We start from the raw sequence: 23,140 nt of genomic DNA, 5'->3' as shown, positions 1-23,140 counted from the left end.
TACAACCCCCAGCATTCCCAACCATTGGACATGCTGGGTGGGGCCCATGGAAGTTGAAGTCCCAAACACCTAGAGGGCACCAGGTTGGGGAAGGCTGGTTTAGCCATTAAACATATGTATGAATGGTTGTTGCCTCACTGCCTAAAATAGTTGGTAACTTGAGCCTCATGAGTGAGTCCCAGTCGACCAATTCATCCTGAGGTACATAAGAGATGTCACTTCTGCACTGGTTGCACTGGCAAACCGGTTTTGTGGGATCGGTTCCAGCTTCTGTCTCCTGATGAAGTGGACAAGGTGCTTTCACCTGTAAGGCCGACCACCTGCTTACTTGATCCTTGCCCATCTTGGCTCATTATGGGCTGCAGAGAGAGACTGGGTGAGGGGATCAGGGCGGTGGTGAACGCCTCCCTTGAGGAGGGAGTGATGCCATCAGCCCTCAAGGAGGCAGTGATGAGACTGCTCTTAAAGAAGCCCTCCTTGGATCCTCAAGTTCTGAACAACTTTCGCCCAGTCTCAAATCTGCCATTTTGGGGCAAGGTGATGGAGCGGGTGGTGGCGGTGCAGTTGAAGGCACACTTGGAAGAAACTGATTATCTAGACCCATTTCAGTTGGGCTTCAGGCTTGGGCATGGGACAGAAACGGCCTTGGTCGCCTTGGTAGATGATATGAGGAGGGCTCTGGATAGGGGTGAATGCTCCTTCCTTGTTCTCCTCGACCTCTCAGCAGCTTTTGATACCGTTGACCACGGTATCCTCCTGGACCACCTGGAGCGGTTGGGCATTGGAGACACCGTATTGCGGTGGTTCCGGTCCTTCCTCTCTGGCAGGTACCAGAGGGTAGCACTGGGAGAGGAGGTTTCGGACCCATAGCCACTTACTTGTGGGGTGCCATAGGGTTCCATCCTCTCCCCGATGCTATTTAACATCTATGTGAAGCCGCTGGGGGCTATCATCAGGAGGTTTGGGGTGCAGTGTCATCAATATGCAGATGACATACAGCTCTACCTCTCATTCAAATCTTCATCAAGGTTGGCCATAGAATTCCTGTCCAAATGTCTGGAGACGGTGAGTGGCTGGATGGGGAGGAATAAGCTGAAGCTGAACCCTGACAAGACCGAGGTACTTTTGGTGGGAGACAAGAGGAGGCTGGAGGATGTTGACCTGGTGTTGAGTGGGGTACGGCTACCCTTGAAAGACCAGGTCTGCAGCCTGGGGATCATTTTGGACTCCCAGCTGTCCATGGAGGCTCAGGTGTCAGCTGTGAGCCGGACAGCACTGTATCAACTCCATCTGATACAGCAGCTGCGCCCCTTCCTTCCTGACCAACTGCTCCCATTGGTAGTACATGCTTTGGTCTCCTCTTGTTTAGACTACTGTAATGCGCTCTATGTGGGGTTACCCTTGAAGACGGTTCGGAAGCTGCAGCTGGTAAAGAACGCGGCGGCTCGCCTGATTAAAGGCAGCCGCCGGCGAGATCACATCACTCCAGTGCTGAAGGAGTTGCACTGGTTACCAGTTGTTTTCCGGGCCAAATTCAAGGTGTTGGTTTTGACCTTTAAAACCCTATCTGGTTCCGGCCCAGCCTATCTTAAGGAGCACCTCCAGCAGCACCAGACAGGCCGCTTAACAAGATCAGCCTCGGATGGCCTTCTGTCTGTCCCATCAGCCAGGACAGCTAGACTGGTGGGGACGAGGGAGAGGGCCTTTTCTGTGTGGCCCCCACTCTGTGGAACTCCCTCCCTAGGGAACTCCGTCATGCCCCCTCTTTAATGAGCTTCCGTCGTGCATTAAAAATGTGGTTGTTCAGGCAGGCATTTGGGGTGGGTTATGGTATTTTAGAAAATGTTTTTACTGTAGAATTTTATTGTTTTAAACTGTTTTATTGTATGTTGTACATCGTCCAGAGTGGCTGGGTGACCAGCCAGATGGGCGATTAATAAATTTAATAATAAATAAATAATAAATTGCTTTCACAGGGATCTTGATTCATAGCTGAGGTCCTTGTATCGCAGATGAAGCTAAAATGGGAGGGGCTCCTATTCTCTGTACCTTCATTCTGTGCTGTGGGGCAGAAGAACACAAGTGACAAGGCCTCCACAATGGTGGTGTCACTGTTCTGGAATACCCTCCCAGTTGAGATTGGCTGCCTCTAAAACCAATTTGAAAAATGCAGTTGGACCACAATTAAGGCTTTACAATTGTTAACTGGGACTGGACTTTTTGACCACATTGTTCCTATGCTTTGTCAGCCACACTGGCTCCCAGTCCATTTCCAGGCCCAATTTTTTGTTCTGGTTTTAACCTTTTAAGCCCTAAAGTGCTTGTGACTAGGGGCCTCTTCACACAGAGCCTTTATCCTGCTATTGTGATTGGTTACTCACTGAAGTTTGCAGGTCCTTTAAATTACGTTGTTAACCTCCGGGGTGTCTCCCGCACTAAATGACCTTTATTCCATTTTTTAACTAAAGGTTTGAGGTAATGAGCTATCAAATGACAGCGCTTGAGTTCCGCTTGAGTTCCCTCCGTGAAAAGAGGGAAACCGGCAATAAGAGGAGTGAGACACAGCGCCATCTAGCAGCTGCATAATGAAACATATGGAAGACTCAGTTAAGGGGGGGGAGTGGGGAGGAGAAGGAAGTGTATGTAAAGGGAGTCTGTCATGATCCTGCATTTAAAGCAGAAGCAGAAAGCCCTGCTTTAAATGTGGGATTTTAGGCTGGAGTAGAGATGTTCCAGGTTACCTGAAAGACCACTTTCTCCCATATGCACCTGCCTGAACCTTAAGATCTTCAGAGGGCATATGCTAAGTGTCTCTGCCTAACGAGGTGAGGATGACTGCTAAGCAGAGTGCCTTTGGGGGACTGGCATCGTGGTTATTAAACAGCCTTCCAAAAGAGACTCACCTGGTGCCATTTTTATGGTCTTTTTTTGCCCCAAGTGAAGACCTTTTTATTCATCCAGGATTTTCAAATAACGTTATCTGGGCATCTGTTTAAAACCTATGTTTTCATTGTGATTTAGTTTTAATAGTTTTTATTGTTTTGTACTATATCTTAATGTTGTATTTGTTTGTAAGTCACCCATAGAATGTGAGTTATGGGACAGCTATAGAAATAAGTCAATAAAGAAGACATTTAACTGATTCCCTCATTACTGTCTTTTAGACAGAAACTGTTTTTTTAAAAAGTCAACTGTCTTTGGAGGTGTAATCCTGCTGCTGTTCTAAATTGTCTTTCATCAATTGCTGTGTTGGATTGGATTGATGTAAGATTGGGGGTTGGACACAGCAGTACTGTTTTAAGTTTGTTTATTTATTTGTTTGTTTGTTTGTTTGTTGCATTTATATCCTGCCTTTTTTCCTCCTTAAGGAACCCAAGGCAGCTTACACCATCCTCCTCCTCTCCATTTTATCCTCACAACAACCCTGTGAGGTAGGTTGGGCTGAGAGTCTGTGACTGGCCCAAAGTCACCCAGTGAGCTTCCATGGCCAAGCGGGGAGTAGAACCCGGATTTCCCAGCTCCTAGTCCAGCAGTCGAACCGCTGCACCACACTGGCTCTCTTGGTGATGTTTTATAATGTTATTGTTGCAATTGTTGTACTGTATTTTTTACTAATTGTGAGCAGCTCCAAGTGCTCTATAAGTAAAAGAGCAGGATAGAAATATATAAAATAATTTTAAAATAAAATTAAAGGAGCCATATAGGGAGTGGAACCAAGCTCTGTGATAATCTTGGGAGAAGGCTCGAACAGGAGAGACAAACAAAGGAATTAGTAGCTTATAGTCCTACATTCTACAATAAGAGGGGGTGGGATAAAGGGAGATAAAAGATTGGTAGAGTCAGATCCAAAAAGAAGGAGAACTTGCAACTGATTCAGAAAAGGAAAATGTCTCATGTAAGTGTCTTTGTATCAGAGTTCAGACAGGATGGTGAAGTGTTGCTGTTCTTTTGGCAAAAGATTTATCTAGGGATAGGGGAGAAATTTCCTTGGTTCACATTCTAATGGAAACTTACCTAATTTTGTACTGTTGGACCAACATGTGAACCAAATTCAGCTATCTTTCAAAATCAGCACTTCCTACAGATTTTGCAGTACAGTTCTTCAGTCAAAAAATGTGCACAAAAATGCATATATTAGGGGAAAGTGTGCACAAAAACATGTATATCTATGAAAATAATGTACAAAATACATTATATTAGGGGAAATTGCTTGTAAAAAGTGCATGCATTAGGCAAAATTGCATACAAAATGTGTATATTAGGAGAAATGTGCACTAAAATGTCATGTGACTTTTTTTCTAAGATCTCAGACTGATGCAAAAACAGGAAATGGAAATAGAATATGAGAAACTGAGAGAAACTCAGATTGACAGATTCATCCATTTCTCATATTTCTCAAATAAGTGCTTTGACAGGCAACATAGTGAAATATATTTTTTAAATGTTACCAGAGGCTACTGCAGTTCGATTATTTGAAAAGATTTAATGTAATTCACAGGAAAACCAATAGCAACAATTTGTGCATTGTGTGATACCAGCCTTGATTTACTGCCAGTTGTGTAGGCTGGAATATTTTTAACGAAATGCAATATATACATATAAATAAATAACATATAAATACGATCTGAAACACAAAGGAGAGAAGTGGCTCGATGAGCCAGTCTCAGTTTACTAATAACAGGAACCTTTCCCAGAAGCCAGTGCAATATAATATTTTGTGATCACCAAGGAAGCATTGACCAAGTTTGTCAGTAATACTGATTGAAGAATGAGAAAACAGACAGGATTTTTGTCTTTATGTTGTATAAGGGCAGCCAGGAGCTCTTCTCCTCAAACTTGGTGACAAAGCCATCGTCCTGCAGGTTAAAAAAAAAGAAAAGGAGATAACATTCTTGTTATGGCTAGTTTTCTAATGACAAAGATGCTATTGGCTTTCCAATATCAAGAGGGCAACTTAGGTAGAAGGAAAATGTTCAGATGATTTTTTTTTTTAAGCCAAGAGTCCTAGGTTTGCACTTTTAAGCATACATCAAAACAACACATTTATATCTGTTTTTATGCCAGATTAACTTCCTTCAAATCATTCAGGGAATTTTAGTTTGGTGATGGTGCTAAGAATCTGACAGAGAGCCCTAACAACTCCTCGCAAAATGACAGTTCCCTGGGAACAGAGAATTACTGTTAACCCATTTTAATTCTGTAGTGTACATATACATTGGCTGCATTCAGATGTAACCATAAGCTATGGTTTATTGTTACATGAGCAATCCTCAGGCAACAGCTCTTACTATTGTGTCTGCTCCCAGACAAACTGCAGTTAGTCTTAAATAAAGTTTACTGAAACAAGCCAATTTCAAAACATGGTTTATGAAGGTGGCTTGTTTAAGTTTAAGTTTAACAACATTGTAGGTATAATGCTAAACTGCAGTTCTGGGCACCACATTTTAAGAAGGATGCAGACAAACTGGAGAGGGTTCAGAGGAGGGCAACAAAGATGATCAGGGGACTGGAAACAAAGCCCTATGAAGAGAGACTGAAAGAACTGGGCATGTTTCGCCTTGAGAAGAGAAGACTGAGGGGAGAGATGATAGCGCTCTTCGAGTACTTGAAAGGTGGTCACAGAGAGGAAGGCCAGGATCTCTTCTCGGTCATCCCAGAGTGCATGACATGGAATAATGGGCTCAAGTTACAGATTCCGGCTGAACACCAGGAAAAACTTCCTGACTGTTAGAGCAATACGACAATGGAACCAGTGATCTAGGGAGGTAGTGGGTTCTCCCACACTGGAGGCATTCAAGACAAGGCTGGACAGCCATCTGTCAAGGATGCTCTGACCTGGATTCCTGCATTGAGCAGGGGATTGGACTGGATGGCCTTGTAGGCCCCTTCCAACCCCACTATTCTATGATTCTATGATTCTAATAGAAGACAGAAAACAATCCTTTCATTATATATATACATATATATAATCAGGCAGTACCAAGTTGACATGAGTGCTAATGTAAATTATGTTGCACTAGCATAAGGGACCTCTTGTGCAATGCCAATAGCATTACCTGGTGTGTGAGAGTCCCTGAGAAAACAGTTGCTGCAGCTTATGCTGTTGGTGTTGGACTAGAGATCTCTTACACTAATGTGGCATAATTTATGTTAGTTCTCTTGTCAACTTGGATACTGCCCATTATTATGATTATTAAAAAAAGAATCTTTGATGATAAAATAGGCACAATTCTAATCAAATTGATGTGGGCATACGAAGTGTAATTTACACTACCAAAATGCCCATAATTTTGATGGGAGACAGACAGGCAGGCAGGCAGGCAGGCAGACAGACAGAGAGACAGGCGAGGACCTTTGGGGGAACAAACCCTAATTTTTAGAAGTGTAATGGAAATACCAGGGGAAAAGCAAATACCTATGGGAAAATACCCATAAAGTTCTGTGAGCGTAACTTCCCCTAAGCACCTACATAGTGAAGTTTCAGTATTGCAGCAAGATGAGGTAATATGAGATCTGTGGCTTGGGGGGACAGAGGTTAAGTCATTACAATGGAGACGTTAACAGATATTGTTTTCTGAAAGACTTCAGTAAGGCCGCAGTCCTAAACACACTTACCTGGAAGCCCCACTAGAATCAGTGGAGCTTACTTCTGAGTAGACATGTGTAGGACCAGTTCCAGGTTTTTGAGGGCCCTTGGGCAAGACACCCTCAATGGGCCCCTTTCTCAGTGACCCTACCTTCTCAATGCCATTGCCACCAGCTGCTATTACTCCTCCTCTTTCTCACTATTGCTACCACTTGCTTGCTCGACAGGCAGAGAGCCAGGGTGCAAGTAGGCAGTGGAATCTACTGCTCCACCTTCCCACCAACACCATTGTTTGGGCCAGAGCTAGAGGCAGGGGAACAAGCAGGTTGCAATGGTGAAGAGGAGGAGCAAGTCCAAGGGGATCTTGTCAGCAGGCCCTTGATGCGGTGTGGGCCCTTGGCAGGTGCCCAGTGTGCCTACCCTTGACACCAACCCTGTGTAGGATTGCAGTGCATGTCTCACAATATCTATTTGCCATTATTAGAACAATGCATACTTACAAAAACTAAAGGCAAGCCAGATATTAACACATTTTATGTCTCAGTAAATTATCTATGTGTAGTATTTAGTGTGTGTTTTGTTTGTATTTAAAGTATTGAAAATAAATATTTGGTGTGTGTGTTTTTAATTTACAAAGCATCCAAAGTTCAGTCTAATAGGGACCTTTTGTAAAACAATAATTCTTAAGCTATCTTAAAGGCCCTATTAGTGATAGAAAGACCTTAAAGGCTCTATTAGGGATGGAAAGGCAGGGCATAACTATTTTAATTAATAAATGCCACTTACAGGTATAATCCTGTACATGTATACTTGGAAGTAAGTTCCACTGAGTTCAGTGGGACCTACTCCCACATAAGTCTGTATAGGATTGCACCTTTAGAGTAAGATATTGTTAACTAGACAAGACATTGTTTACTCATTCATGCTCATACACAATAAATGTGGGGTTTCTCATTTCATCATATAGGTAGATTGTTTGAATGTTTGCCTGAAAGGTTTTTAGGCCACCCATCAGTAAAACTATCAGGGTGGCATACAAGAAAATAGTTTTAAAAAATCAATCTAGCATCACAAGAAAAAAGTGCAAAGCAGAACAATAATATAATTTGAAATTGTATTTTATTTTATCTTAATTCATTCTAAAACCATTTAAAGGTGTTTGTATAATTTGTTTGATACTGAATTTTACTCTTTTGATATTGTAAGCTACCTTGGGAAGGCCATGTTCTTGAACAGTGGCTAAGAAATATAATAAATAAATGAAATTAATAAGGAAACAATAGCTATGGATGGGGGAGAGAGAGAGAATCAACATAAAAAAAATCATGCAAAATGCAAGAGTCAATGCAGCTTTTCAATTTTCCATAAATATCAGATGACAGTTAAATACACTACTGTTTCCCTGTATTTCCTTCAGCTTTCAATCAAACTCTGAAGCAGACTTCCCCAACCTGTTGTCCTCCAGATGTTTTGGACATCAGCTCCAACCAGCATGGTTAATTGTCAGGAATTCTGGGAGCTGTAGTCTAAAACACCCAGAAGGCATCAGGTTGGGAAAGGCTGCTCTGAAGGCTAACAAAATTAGATGCTACATTGAGGATGAGAACTAGTCATGAAGGGCTGAGATGAAATCTTACCCATCCCCCGTTTTCATTGATCCACTCTGCTTTGGTGTTTATGATATAGTCTGCAATAAAATGAGAAAACTGCTCTGTGTTTTCTTCCATCAAAGGAACTCCATGTCCTTGTAGCTTCTTCGCAAGGATTCCTCCAAACAGGAATATTGTCAAAATCCGTCCCCAGTTGGTGGTTCCATCTGCGAATTCATTTTCCATTACTTGATAGAAAATTCTACTGGCGTCATTGATGGAACTGATCTCCAGTGAGTCCAAATATGGTTTCACGTTCTCTTCCACTTCTTTCTGAAGTGAACGTGCAACTTTCCGTAAGACTTGGGCAGCTCTGCTGGGAGCTTCTTCGAGCTGTATTTCCTGACAAACATGTTTCAAGTGGTCTTGGACCAAACTGTAAACATAAAGGAAGTCGTAGTTTTCCATTGAGAAATTATTGCAGAGGGCAAAAGGCAGACTTGGACCTCAGCGATGCAGCTAAAACTGATCTGTCCGTCATCTGACGGCTCAGCTTAAAAACTCCAGCCTTTTCACACAGCTTCATCATTTGCGGGCTGATGGAATTTTTTTACTTTCCATCGCTGCAGTTCCGGCAAAAGCCATTACGCTGGAAGCATCCGCGTGCAAACTGAGATGCAGCTTGTGACTGAGAAGTGAAAGTTTGTAACGTGGGAGGGAAAAAACCCCACCAGGCTTGTAGCTTAGACTTCCCCTAAGATGATTGATTGATTCATTCTCTAAAGGCAGATAGAGGAACTGTTAAAGCTCCAGTCTAGTAAAAGCCAAATGATCAGCAGCTGGAACCTGGCATAAACCCAAATCAGTTGGGTTTACAATGGCTCAGTACCATGTACAGGGCAATTCCTGGACATTTCCGTTGTATAATTGAGGGTGTAACTTGTACCACCACTTTTCTCCCTCCCTTTTGTTGTTTTCCCTGTGTCAAAAAGAGATTGCAAGCTCCCCAGGGTAGGGGCCTGTCCTCCTGTATTCTGTAAACTTCCATGCACAATGGTGGCATTATACTGATATGAAAAAATAATCTGTCATAGATAGGGAAGTTGGAGAAATCTGCAACAGAGCCAAATGAATTTGGATTTTCATGAATCCAACCCACAGATTCTGCAGTGGAATGGCTCTCCCTGTTGGGAAGATTCTGCAGACTTGTGGGCCGCTTTTCTAATTTAGAAATTTATAATAATTATTATAATTTAAATTGTTATACAGTGCATCTCATCATAGTACAGAAGACTATGACCAGGTGACCTGGGTGTCTTGCTCAGTCTGCTGTTCAGGGAGGGATGTTGGAGGAATCCATTTGGGGGGTGGAGCTCAATGAGTTTTCATCAGTTTGGCCCCCTGGTCTTTGGTTCATTTTCCACTAACTGGACTGATTTGGTCTGTAGCAGCGCTGTGCCGAAAATTTCTCCCACATTTTTTCCCGATGATTCTCATTCAATTTGATAGAAAAGAAATGGCTTTTGAAAAGATATTCGAAGGAGGAGAAATTACAGAGAAATTCTCATGGATTGGGTTTGGGGTTCTTGTGCTTACCTTATTTAGGAGGTGGCTGAGGAGTGACTGCGACTGTCCTGTCTGTCATTGTACAGTAATCTCTGTGGCAGCCTGTAGCCTCCTTGGCTTCCCCTGCTTCAGTTGGAGCCATCATGAGGAAGACATCATGAGGCAATTTCTCCCATGGGGCTTTTACAGTTCAGTTAGTGCCAGTGGCCTGGGAGGCTGCAGAGCAATGGAAAGATGTGTAACACAGAGAGAAAATGCACACAGAATCCTTGGCCACCTCACAGTGATTACGTAAGCTCAAAGATACCATCAAAAGAAATTCAAAATTCTTGCTCAAAAAGTGGAAGCGTCAACACAGTTGAGGCTGTTGCCACCTACAGAAGCAGTGCAGTAAACCCAAAACCCTCAGGAAAAAGGAAAGAACCTGTGCTACAACCCCTGCCTATAGTGAGCCCTATCTGTGAGAAACTGTTGGAGAAGTTCTCCTCCCCTAGGAGAAATTCGGTGAAATTGTCCCCCCAGTTTCTCTGCCCACAAATAGGCTGGAGAATTTTGAGAGGCTGTCTTCGCACAGCTCTAGTCTGTAGTGAGTTGGGCCAGTTAGCAATCTTTCCATGTTTTTTTATTATTATTTGCACCGATTACTGCTGAATTTTGTGCACATTTGTGTAATTTGCACAAATTGCACAAAGTACAGCTGCAGTTTCCGCCAATTAAGCAAATGTGTGCAAATTGCAACACAATTTGGGCAAATCTCTATTTGTGCAGATTGCAGCCAGCACACACACACACACACACAATGGAAAAGGTCCCTGGAGTTCAGGGAAAACCTGTGGCTCGGCTTGCAAGTTGGGCGGGCAATGGAAGTCCATCAAGTCCAGAAAGGGCTGGACTTCCAAGCAACACACATCCCTATGTTCAGATATTGTTGACACACCCATCAAGGCCCACCTCTTCCTTCTGATTAAAGTGGTCAAATCTCAACCCATCAAAGCTAGACCATGATGTGATATAAAAACAAACAAAAACAATTTAAAGCCCAATACCATAAGCAGTTCAAACTGTGCTCTTGGGAATCCTGGAGAATTTCAAAGGTTATGGCTATTGGGATGATTTGTTGATGTTTGACCAATGGGGTGGATAGAAGAGAGCTTTGGCTATTGGGTGGTATAGAAATGGAATGGAATGAATGAATGAATGAATGAATAAATAAATAAATAAATAAATAAACGATAGTGGCTAGAAGATAGTCTCCTGATAGTTGGGGAAATTTGTTTGTGCTTTTGAATGAGATACTGTCAGGGTTGCCTCTGAGTATATAGAGTGTTAGAGCAGTTCAGATTCTGAGGAAGAGCTGCAACATGTGGGGGAGGAACTTTCCCAGGCTTCAGAGGTACAGCTGGACGGAGAGGCCCTCCATTCACACATCCTTGTGAGTGACACCGAACAGGGGGAGGCAAGGGAAGGACAACCTGAACTCTTAGACGCAAGGCGCAGATGCAGGCACAAGTGGGAAATTGCAGGGGCTGAGCTTAGGTGCTCTGCCCAATAGGCTTGGCGTCAACAGTTGCGCCTAGAGGTGTCACGGGAGAGGAGGCGATCTTCCCCTCCCACCCCTTAAGTTCAGAGAGTTTGCCACCTTTTTCCCAAACAGAGACCAACTTTCGTAACTCCCCTTTGAACTCCTTGAAGGCTTTTCCTTTGTAGTCTATGAGTCTCTAGCAATTTGCATCTGTATGCCTCATTAGGGTAATGGAATTAAAGCCTTGTAAATGCAGCCTCTTGTCTGAGTGTTGATTTGGCTATTGGAGTTCTCAGCAGGGCAAAAGGGAACCCTAACAGATACCCAGCATTATTTCCCCAGCATTTTAGCACACTAGTCTTTTAGCTCTGCTGTTTTAAATCTGTATTTTAAATCTCTGCATTGCTGCTAGGTTTTATTCTGGTTGTACTTTTATATTGTAGTTTAAAGCTTGCATATTATATATTGTTTTATGTTGTACTTTGTGATTTTAATTTTGTGAACCTCCCAGAGAGCTTCGACTATTGGGCGGTAATGAAATGAAATAAATAAATACAAGACAATACCCACCAGGGCTTGGAGAAGGTGACAGCACTCCAGCTGGGGTGACGGAAAAGATGCATATGTCTGTGGAAGAGAAGCAGCAGTTTTTGAATGGAGAGAGAGAGAGAGAATGTCTAGTTAGCTGAAACTGGGGCAGCCAATTTCAGGATGAATCAAATGGCTCTCTGACAAATCTATTGCCTTTTGCTTGCACTCGTATGCTGCGTGCATAGTATATAAATGACTTCTAGGCCTTCAGAGCTCGCTTCTCCATTGGAAACTTATAGCACAATCCCATTGAGCTCATTTGGGGCTTCTTCCCAGGGCCAAAACACTTACTTTAAACCTGGATCTAGCATCGATGCGTTTTATTAATTTTTAGTCTAGAGTGGGCACAGGGCCCCCATTCCAAATCCTTAAAAAACCCTACACCATCCTCCAGGGTAGGGTCCCAATCCTAACTGGGGACCCTGCACCTACTTTAGAGTAAAAATTGACAAAAAAAGTCGTAGCTGCAGGACACCGATTTAAAGGAATGTATGTTTTGGATCACTGCCTTGTTGTGGCAAAGGGGCTTGCGTAACTCAGTGAAGCCATAAGCTATGCCGTGCAGGGCCACCCAAAATGGACAGGTCATGGCGGAGAGTTCTGACAAAATGTGGTCCACTGGAGAAGGAAATGGCAACCCACTCCAGTATTCTTGCCAAGAAAACCCCATGGAACGTATCACAAGGCCAAAAGAGATGACGCCGGAAGATGAGACCCTCAGGTCGGAAGGTGTCCAATATACTACTGGGGAAAAGCAGAGGGAATTTCCAAGTAGCGCCAGAAAGAGTGAAGCGGCTGGGCCAAAGCTGAAAGGACACTCAGCTGTGGATGTGTCTGGTGGTGAAAAGAAAGTCCGATGCTGTAAAGAACAATATTGTTTAGGATCCTGGAATGTAAGATCAATGAATCAAGGTAAGCTGGAGGTGGTCAAACATGAGACGGCAAGACTGAACATCGACATCTTGGGAATCAGCGAACTAAAATGGACAAGCATGGGTGAATTTAATTCAGGTGACCATCATATCTACTACTGTGGGCAAGAATCCCTTAGAAGAAATGGAGTAGCACTCATAGTCAACAAAAGGGTGGGAAAAGCAGTACTGGGGTACAATCTCAAAAATGACAGAATGATCTCAGTACGAATCCAAGGCAAACCATTCAACATCACAGTAATTCAAGTCTATGCCCCAACCACTGAGGCCGAAGAAGCTGAGGTTGATCGGTTCTATGAAGACCTACAACACCTTCTAGAACTAACACCAAAAAAAGATGTCCTCTTCATCATAGGGGATTGGAATGCTAAAGTAGGAAGTCAAGAAATCACCGGGATAACAGGCAGGCATGGCCTTGGTGTACGAAATGAAGCAGGACAAAGGCTAATAGAGTTTTGCCAAGAGAACACGCTGATCATAGCAAACACTCTTTTCCAACAGCACAAGAGGCGACTACACATGGACATCACCAGATGGTCAATATCGAAATCAGATTGATTATGTACTTTGCAGCCAAAGATGGAGAAGCTCCATACAGTCAGTAAAAACAAGACCTGGAGCTGAATGTGGCTCAGATCATGAGCTGCTTCTTGCAAAATTTCGGCTTAAATTGAAGAAGATAGGGAAAACTACTAAACCATTCAGGTATGACCTAAATCATATCCCTGATGAATATACAGTGGAGGTGAGGAATAGATTTCAGGGATTAGACCTGATAGACAGAGTGCCTGAGGAACTATGGACGGAGGTCCGTAACATTGTTCAGGAGGCAGCAACTCAATCCATCCCAAAGAAAAAGAAATGCAAGAAAGCAAAGTGGCTGTCTGATGAGGCTTTACAAGTAGCTGAGGAAAGAAGGGAAGCAAAAAGCAAGGGAGAAAGGGGAAGATCTATCCAACTGAATGCAGAGTTCCAGAGAATAGCAAGGAGAGACAAGAAGGCCTTCTTAAATGAACAATGCAAAGAAATTGAGGAAAACAACAGAATGGGAAAGACTAGAGATCTCTTCAAGAAAATCGGAGATCTCAAGGGAATGTTTTGTGCAAAGACGGGCATGATAAAGGACAAAGAAGGCAGGGACCTAACAGAAGCAGATGAGATTAAGAAGAGGTGGAAAGAATACACAGAAGAACTGTACAGGAAAGATCTTAATGGTGTGGTCACTGAACTTGAGCCAGACATCCTAGAGAGTGAAATCAAGTGGGCCTTAAGAAGCATTACTAACAACAAAGCTAGCGGAGATGACAGTCTTCCAGCTGAGCTATTTAAAATCCTAAAAGATGATGCTGTTAAAGTGCTGCACTCAATATGCCAACAAATTTGGAACACTCAACAGTGGCCACAAGACTGGAAAAGGTCAGTTTACATTCCAATTCCAAAGAAGGGCAACGCCAAAGAGTGTTCAAACTACCGTACAATTGCTCTCATTTCACATGCCAGCAAGGTGATGCTCAAAATCCTACAAGCTAGGCTTCAGCAGCATGTGAACCGAGAAGTACAAGCTGGGTTTCGAAGAGGCAGAGGAACTAGAGATCAAATCGCCAACATTCACTGCATCATGGAGAAAGCAAGAGAATTCCAGAAAAACATCTATTTCTGCTTCATTGACTACGCTAAAGCCTTTGATTGTGTGGATCACAACAAACTCTGGCAAATTCTTAGAGATGGGAGTACCAGACCACCTTACCTGTCTCCTGAGAAACCTGTACGAGGGTCAAGAAGCAACAGTAAGAACTGGACATGGAACAACCGATTGGTTCAAAATTGGGAAAGGAGTACGACAAGGCTGTATATTGTCACCCTGCTTATTTAATTTATATGCAGCTTGCATCATGAGAAACGCCAGGTTGGATGAATCACAGGTCAGAATTAAGATTGCCGGGATAATTATCAACAGCTTCAGATACGCAGACGATACCACTCTAATGGCAGAAAGCGAAGAGGATCTAAAGAGCCTCTTGTAGAGGGTGAAAGTGGAGAGTGCAAAAGCTGGTTTGAAACTCAACATTAAAAAACCTCAGATCATTGCATCTGGCCCCATCACTTCCTGGCATATAGAAGGGGAAGAAATGGAAGCAGTGACAGATTTTATTTTCTTGGGCTCCAAGATCACCGCAGACAATGACTGTAGCCATGACATTAAAAGACGCTTGCTCCTTGGGAGGAAAGCTATGGCAAACCTAGACAGCATAGTAAGAAGCAGAGACATCACCTTGCCGACAAAGATTCGTATAATCAAAGCTATGGTTTTCCCAGTAGCAACGTATGGCTGTGAGAGGAAGGCTGAGCGCCGAAGAATTGATGCCTTCGAACTGTGGTGCTGGAGAAGACTCTTACGAGTCCCCTGGACTGCAAGGAGGTCAAATCAGTCAATCCTAAAGGAAATCAACCCTGAGTGCTCATTGGAAGGACAGATAATGAAACTGAAGATCAAATATTTTGGCCACCTAATACGAAGAGAAAACTCCCTGGAAAAGACCCTGATGCTGGGAAAGATGGAAGGCAAAAGGAGAAGGGGACGGCAGAGGATGAGATGGCTAGATAGAATCACCGATGCAATGAATATGAACTTGAGCACACTCCGGGAGACAGCAGAGGACAGGAAGGCCTGGCATGTTATGGTCCATGGGGTCACGAAGAGTTGGACATGACTTAACGACTGAACAACAAATGTTTTGGCCCTGCAGCCTCAAGCTAGTAATGCTGCCCTGGTCAACCCCAGTAGTGCTGTCCCAGGTTCAAACCCTGGCAATTCCAGTGAAAAGGATTAGGTAGTAGGTGATGGGGAATATCTCTGGCTGGGACCCTGGAAAACCACCTCTGGTCAAAATAGATAACTCTGGGCTAGGTGGACAAATAGTCCCGCCTGATATCAGGTAGCCTCCTATGTTAACCTTTATTAACTTCTCACTGTTTAGGGGATGGGAGCATATAACAGAGGAGGTTTGAGATTCCAGGGATGGAAAGATCTACCATAGAAAACAAGCCTTCCTGAAAGATAGCTTGTTTGCCATGAGCAATCTTCCCCTGAAATTCACAGAAGCAGGAGATATTGGGCATACTTTAGATCATGCCCTCAGCATAGGGATGTACAAAAGTCACTTACCTTTTTGCGGATTCTGTTCATGGTGGGGGGGGAGGCATTCCGTCCCTCCCCCTGGAATCCTCAACAGGGAGGGAGGCGATCCGGTCCTCCCCCCCCCCCGGAATCCTCGACAGCCGGCTGTGCTCCGCAGCGGCTCCATTGAGCAGCCGGCCAGGCCCAGGCCAGGGCCGTCCACAGCCGGATTTCCGGCCACAGAGGGCTCTGGGTAAAAAAAAATAAACATGTACGCAAATGACGGCGGCTACGGCCACCGCCATTTGCGTTCCTTATTTTTTGCCATCTTAGTCTACGTAAATATTTACGTAGACTAAAACAAAGAAAAGAAAGGGGAACGCAAATAGCATACTGGGCGCTATTTGCATTCCCCTTTCTTGTCTTCGTCTTAGTCTACGTAAATATTTACGTAGACTAAGATGGCGAAAAATAAGGAACACAAATGGCGGCAGCCATAGCCGCCGCCATTTGCGTACGCTTTTTTTTTTTTACCCAGACGTGATAGGCTACTTAAGTCTTTACGAAGCCTATCATGTCTATGGGGAAGAAAGAGAAAAAAGAACAGGCTGCAAATGGCGGCGGTAGCAGCCGGTCGGAAGACCAGCCGCCGCCGCTGCTGCCGCAGCCGCTGCTGGAGCCGCCGCCATCCGAAATATCCGCCCCAGCTAAGTCTCGTCCTGGGGGGGATCCGCGGGGGGCGGGGGGTGGCAGGCCGTTCCACAATGGATTTCGGGGGGCCGAATGCACTAGCATTCGGCCTCACCAAGATCCGTCGCGGAAGTCTCTGACATCCCTACCTCAGCACATGCAGAGGAGTGAGCCCCACCCAAACAGAGAGCATACCTTAGAGCAGCAGTCCCCAACGCAGCGCCTATGGGTAACTCCAAGGGCATCCATGAAGCTCTCCACTTCCTCCCCCCTTCAGAAAATGGTTTTAATATAAGCTTTGGAAAATGTTACAGTAGTCTTATTTCTCTCCTTTTCTAGCCTTGCTATTTCTATCCCCACCACCACCTCTTTAGCTCACTGTTTCTCCCCCTCTTAGCCTCTAACCTTTCTCTTTCTCTCCCCTACCCCTTTGTCTTGCTATTTCCTCCTCACTTCCAGCCTCTAGACTCACTATTTCTCTCCCCAACATCACCTCCTCTTTAGCTCACTTTTGACTAGCCAGGCCCCCATGGCAGCCATTATCAGTGGAGGCTGGTGGCTCTGATGCCAGTGGGGCTGTAAATCCGTTCTGGGCGTCAGTCAGAACCACTCAGAACACTGAAGGAGCTATTCAAGGTGCTGAATCCAATCCTAAGAATAGGTTCAGCACCTTGGATAGCTCCTTTAGAGTTCTGACTGGTTGTGACTGAAATCCAGAGAGGATTCACGGCCCCACTGACATCAGAGCCACCAGCCTCCACTGGCCATTATGTGACTACCCACATCCTCCATGGGAGCCATTTTGTGGTGGTGCCCACAGCAGTTCCTCAAAATCCCAAATGTGCCCATGGGTCCAGAAACGTTGGGGACCCCTGTCTTAGAGCAGGAGTGGGCAGAAGGTAGAGTTTGAGATGTTTTGGACTTCAATTCCCATCAGCCCCTGCCAGCATAGCCAATAGTCAGAGCTGATGGGAGTTGTAGTCCAGCAACATCTGGAGGACTGCAGGCTCCCCATCCCTGCTATATATTCTGCCGCAAGCTCCATGGAAGAAAGATGAGATAGACCTGAAAAATTAATGGCCCACGGCTGTGAAGGGCAGTCACTATTTAAGCCCACCACCTCAGACTCCCACCCAACAAATCTAACTTTTGACCAAGGTTATTGAACCTTTCTTTCTCTCTCTCTCTCTCTCTCTCTCTCTCAGTGTCTCTCTTTCTCTCATCTCTTATCTCTCATATTTCAATGCCAGTAAAATGAAATACACTTCCTAGTATATATAATACTGTGATTTATTGCAATAGGGAAAGCCCCGGCATGTCATGGCGGTAGTATAATAAATTTATAGCAGCGGTTCTGCATTCATTAGATAAGCATGTTGGGTCCTGAGCTGGGAAAGTGTTGAGAAATAACATGAAGCTGGGATTTCCCAGTGTTCCCTTTTCACATAAATCTTTCCATAAACAGCCAATAGTGCTGATTAAAACTTGGCTCACAGGGCCGTTTTTGCTGAGATGCTCTAATTCATGCATCTATGCAGATTGATTAACTAAGCTCCTGTTCCCACAGGATCTTGCCATGTGTGTAGAAGTGACTTGTTCATGCAAAGAGTTGGATGGTGGCTGTCGCTAAGGCCCCCAAACTCACAAAAGCTCTGGCTACCAGGAAATCATCACTGAGGGTCAACACTGAGGTAGCATTTTCATTGAGGATTCTAACCTTACAGGATCCAGAAATACAGGGCCAGATCCAGGTTTGAGGGGGCAGCGGAGCACCCCCTCTGATGGTCCAGTGCCTACATCAGTGGGCTAACCTGGCAGTAGCAGTACATAGCAACAACAGAACCCACACTATAATGGGCATTAGGCAATCTCGGGCTGGGATGTATGAGAAATTAGTTTCAGTTTGTTTTTGATCAGGATTTACCAAGTTCGCTCTTTCTGGACCAAACACGGATGAAGACACAATCTCTGGCCGAAGTCCGTACATTTCTAAGCTTGCAATGTGATTCGTGGACCAAAAAAAAAAAAAAAGCATATGTGCATACATTTGAAAAATGCACATGAAAAATGTGTCCTTTTGGAAAATGTGTACAAAGCAATGGGAGAAGCATGTGTACATTTCAAAGATGTGCACAATTGATGTGTACATTTGGAAAAATATGCATGAAAATAAGCACGGATTTTCATGCAAAAAAAGAAGAAGCTTGCAATCTGATATGGACTTGAGTCAGAACAAGCTTCGAGATGGAATTTGTGCTAATATGCATTGCTTCAAGTGTTCATGAACACAAATGCCCATTTGCAAACAGGAACAAGATTCTCATACATCCCTAAAAATAAATAAAAAAAACCAATTCCATCAATGAGTGGGAGATAGAATAAAAGACACTGGACAATCCAGGAAACACAGACAGAACAGATTTAACAAAATACGTACATCCCTAGGTGTCAATGGCTGGACTGACCCAAGACATTTAGTTTCCTGAGGTGGAACAGAAAATGAGTGCCCTGCTGAAAATTTTGATTCTTCCATTTTGGGCATTGGGGGTGGGGGGCTAGGAAACATGAGAATTTTGGAGAATTTTCTCTTTGGTGAGGGAGACAGGGTTTCCACATATCTTTTTATGTGTAGGCAATTCTTGAGGGGGTCTTCTTTCTTTCTTTCTGTTTGTTTGTTTGTTTTTTTAAACAACTCCTGCACTTGTAGGAGCCTAGGACTCTTCTCCAGCCCAGCAGTTCTTTCTGAACTCCCAGGAGACCATGTGTCCTTGCCCTCTCTGATAGGCATTTAGGAAGAATTCCCAGCTGGAGAAGAGCCTTGGGGTCCTGCAAGTGCAGGGGGTGCTTAAAAAAAATAGAAAGAAGACCCCTCAAGAATTGCCTACACTTTAAAAGGGTATGGAAACCCTGTCCCCCCTGCAGAGTAAATTCTCTGAAATTCTCCCCCTCCCTGTGAAAGAGGCAGAAAAAACAATGCCTCCTTTGCAGGGAGAGAAAAAGTTTCTGTAAATAGGGGGCAAGATTTGGCACAGCACTACAGAAAATGTTCCTCCTACTGCCCAAAGTCAAGATGCATAGGACTCATGGCCGGCCAAGTAATTTTGGCACCTAAGACCGAATATCCCACCTTTCCCCTCCCAGGCAGTAGAAATACAACAAAAGCATATGCAAACATTATGCAAATCGGTGTCTGCTTTTTCTCTCTTTTGGGGTGATCCATTTCCTCCTTTGGGGGGATTTGTAAGTGGCCACCCCTAGAAGGACATGATGCCACACCCTCACCTTCCATGTACAGACGCCAACTAGATTGCAGTTGAAACTCACCTCAACACTCGCAATGGGACAGCATCCACTAATGCACCTGAGGGCCACAGGCTAGCTTAGGATGTGCAGGGCAAGCAGTCCTCCAACAACCTTGCTAGTAGGGGAGGCTGATGGCTCCAATATTAGTGGGGTGGTAAATCCGCTCCATGCTTCAGTCAGAACCAGTCAGAACTCTAAAGGAGCTCTTCAAGGTGTGAAGGTTCAGCACCCTGGATAACTCCATTAGAGAGCTGAGTGGTTCTGACTGAAACCCGGAGTGGATTCACCACCCCGCTGACATTGGAGCCACCATCCTCCACTGCTTGCCAGCCACCACCACCACCACCCCGCCAACATCCATTGCCTGAAGTAGTCACCTCGATCTGCCTAAGGGTAGGGCTAGTTACTGCCTAATGTTGTTTAATTTATTGTAGTTGGAAGGAACCTTAACATACAATTTCCCTATTTTGAAAAGCAGGAATTTAATTTGGATTAAATCTCAACTCTGCCTTTAATTGGGAGGTTTTAAATGGGAGGTGTTTAATCACACGCTATCATTATAGTAATCTAATCGTTCTTATGTATATAATTCAAAATCAGGAGTCAGTTGGTCATCCCTTTTTTACTTCATTCCTGTTGACCAATTTTCATGAAATATGCTTCATTGGAAATTTCTTAACATGCAGATTCCATGAATAACAGCAGTTTTCACTATAATTCAAACTCGGGAGTTTATTTATGTTCATAAAGCTTTTTTCTTCAGGGAATTAGGCTATCTTCTATAACAAAATACTATAAACTTTTACTTTTAATATCAAAAAATGTCAAGTACATTTAAACAAAGCATAATTAATTGCAAATTGGAGCAAAATGAAATATGAGTACATAAAAAGTGTCTGTACACCTTTATAGACACAGGTGCAGGCCAAAGTACAATGATATGCCAGTAACACATGGCCTGTAAACAAATCATGAAGGGATTAAGAGACACCTACAGTTAAAAGTAACCCAGTCAAAGTTTAGTTATTGCTCAGGAAGGAAGTCTCCAGCTGTTAAATTAAGAAAATAACATTTAACTGTCCCTGTATACCTTCATAAACAGAAGCTCAGGCCAAAGTAGAATGATATGCCAGTAACCTATGGTTAGGAATGGGTGAATCTCCCAGCATCCAGTCCGGCTGGGGGCGGGCAGGGTCAACCATGGGGCAATTCAGGCTGCTTGGGGCCCCATGGATTTCTCCAGAGTTGGTGGAGTGGCTCTCCAGCTTTCTAAAAGACATAATAGGCTAATGGTGGCTGCCATTAGCCCATTGCGGGAAAATTGCAGCTGTAAATGGCATATCTTATGCCATTTGTGGCCATAAAACATTTACTTTTACATAAACTGCAGCGGCTTATGGATGTATTTATGTAAAAATAAGTGCTTTATGGCCACAAATGGTGTACAATGTGCCATTCATGGCTGTAATTTTCCTGCAGTTTTCCTATCGTGTCTTTTAGAATCTCTGCCACCCTGAGATATTAATGATATAGGGTGAGATACAAATATTTTAAATAAATGAAATAAATAATTAATAGAAAGCTAGAGAGCCACCCTGCAGGAACTCTTCAAGACACGGAGGTGATTGTGGCCAGTCCGCTGTGGACTCTGGAGGTTGAATTCTTTGGAATCCAGCCTCACTTGAGTCCGTGGTGGATTTCTCTAGCATCTCTACATATGGTCTGTAAACAACTCATGAAGGGATCTGCGTTGCCATGAGTCATGTGTGCTAATTGGCAAACCTCCAGTTTCTAGTTGTCGATGGACCACAAGAAGGATGTTAAAGTGCCTGCCCTGAAATTCACACCAAGAACATTGTATTTAAGGAAGTTTTGTAAAGGTAATAGATGTAACACTCTGAATGTTTCAATGAACACAGTTAGTTACATTAAACCTTTCATTAGATTTGATTTTTCTCCTCGAACTGTGTTCACGGGTAACCAGCTGGTTAGTATTATAATAAAATCCACAACAAATGCTCTCCAAATACCTGTATTTTTGGCTTCCAGTTTAATCTTGAATATATATGAATATGTATCTTGAATATCCTAAAAGCAGACCTGTAAATAAAGAAGGGCAAATCTGTCAGTTTTGCTTTCTCTGGCATTGGAAGAAAAGCTCACATTTTCTCTCCTAAATATGAACTTTGCAAATGTTGGTGAATTCTTATGAAAAACAAACTGAAACAAAATTCTTCCTCATCTACACCAGCTAAATTCAATAGATACAGCTATTCCCAGCATGGAGAAGTGGAGGAGGTCCCTGCCTGCCATACAGCTGTTCAAGATGAGGAGCCTGTCAGAATAAAGAGGTGGCAACTCTGATGCAGCATTTGCATAGCTGAATACACAGGGATTCAAACCTCAACTTTTAAAAGCTAAGCACTCAAAGCCCTGGGCCTGTATGGATGGATCTCTCAGTTTTGCTTTCTCTCACATTCTTCTTCTCTTTTTTTTTTAATCTCAAATTTTTCTTGTCCCAAATATGGACAACTTAGCAATTTTCAGTAAATTCTTATCAAAACCGAACTAAAATGAAATTTTCACCTGACCCCACCTTTAAATGTTCCTCTGACACAGACAGCAAATGCTGTCTCTTTCTTCCCAACCTTGAAATCTGAAATGGGGCTCCTGCCTCAAGACCAAAGCAAACTGGATCTACTGTTGCAAACTGGATCTATGATTGAGCCATTTGGGTTCTTGTTCAAATTAAGCTTTGGATTTATGAATGAAGTTGTGGGGAGCAAACATTTGTAATTTCCTCCATGCACCTAGCATTAGGACAGCAGTCCAGGTCTACTTGAGTCAGGTTGCCCTTGGTTTCATAGCATATGAGACCATTATATATTTTAGAGCTAAAGAGGTTATTCATGTAACTTGCAACTGCAAGTAAGGATGGGAGAACCAGGGATGTTCGAGTTCTCCAAAATTCTCCAAACTCCACTTCAAAGCTCAGATCAGCTCACTCCCATTTTAGTTTGTGACATGTTTTTCAGTTCATTTAAACAGGAAAATTGCACATTTATGTGCACATTTTTTAAAGTACATCATTTCCCCCAACTGACTAAAGTGTGAAAATGCATATATTTTGAAAAATGAATGTTTTAAAGTGTGAATCTCTAAACAATACACATTTTTTGAATGAAATCAAAAGTTCGGGAACATGTGAGCATTTCCCCCCCCCCCAAAAAAATGTGGTCTGGT

General features: G+C 43.5%; 1 protein-coding gene and 1 long non-coding RNA gene across 2 annotated transcripts in view; both read right to left on the bottom strand.

Annotated features, from left to right (window-relative positions):
* Positions 1-4,471: 4,471 nt before the first annotated feature.
* On the bottom strand, positions 4,472-8,718 carry BCL2A1 (BCL2 related protein A1). The gene is made up of 2 exons (XM_084816439.1): positions 8,224-8,718; positions 4,472-4,856 (listed from the first exon to the last, which is right to left on the bottom strand). The coding sequence occupies exons 1-2, from the start codon at positions 8,641-8,643 to the stop codon at positions 4,749-4,751; spliced, it is 528 nt and encodes a 175-aa protein (XP_084672565.1). The 5' UTR covers positions 8,644-8,718; the 3' UTR covers positions 4,472-4,748.
* Positions 8,719-9,794: 1,076 nt separating this feature from the next.
* The window catches only part of LOC146337185 (uncharacterized), a 41,428-nt gene continuing 28,082 nt past the window's right edge, over positions 9,795-23,140 (bottom strand). Inside the window, exons 3-5 of the long non-coding RNA XR_014785379.1 lie at positions 21,928-21,997; positions 11,834-11,890; positions 9,795-9,957 (exon numbers count right to left, since the gene is read on the bottom strand). This is a non-coding gene — a long non-coding RNA (uncharacterized LOC146337185). The remainder of the gene's footprint in view (positions 9,958-11,833; positions 11,891-21,927; positions 21,998-23,140) is intronic.

Source organism: Heloderma suspectum, chromosome 11 (assembly GCF_057233095.1).
Source record: "Heloderma suspectum isolate Gila_16-S chromosome 11, 16-S_ref, whole genome shotgun sequence".
NCBI lineage: Eukaryota > Metazoa > Chordata > Lepidosauria > Squamata > Helodermatidae > Heloderma > Heloderma suspectum.
The sequence above is the reverse complement of the archived record's forward strand: the minus strand, read 5'-3'. Positions and strand labels throughout refer to the sequence as shown.

Bases quoted from the DNA above. Each gene is read 5' to 3' on its own strand.
- BCL2A1 (XM_084816439.1), bottom strand. From the start codon at position 8,643: ATGGAAAACTACGACTTCCTTTATGTTTACAGTTTGGTCCAAGACCAC. The intron at 4,857-8,223 runs GTAAGATTTCAT...TTTAACCTGCAG, and splicing joins TCAATGAAAACGGGGGATGG to GACGATGGCTTTGTCACCAA.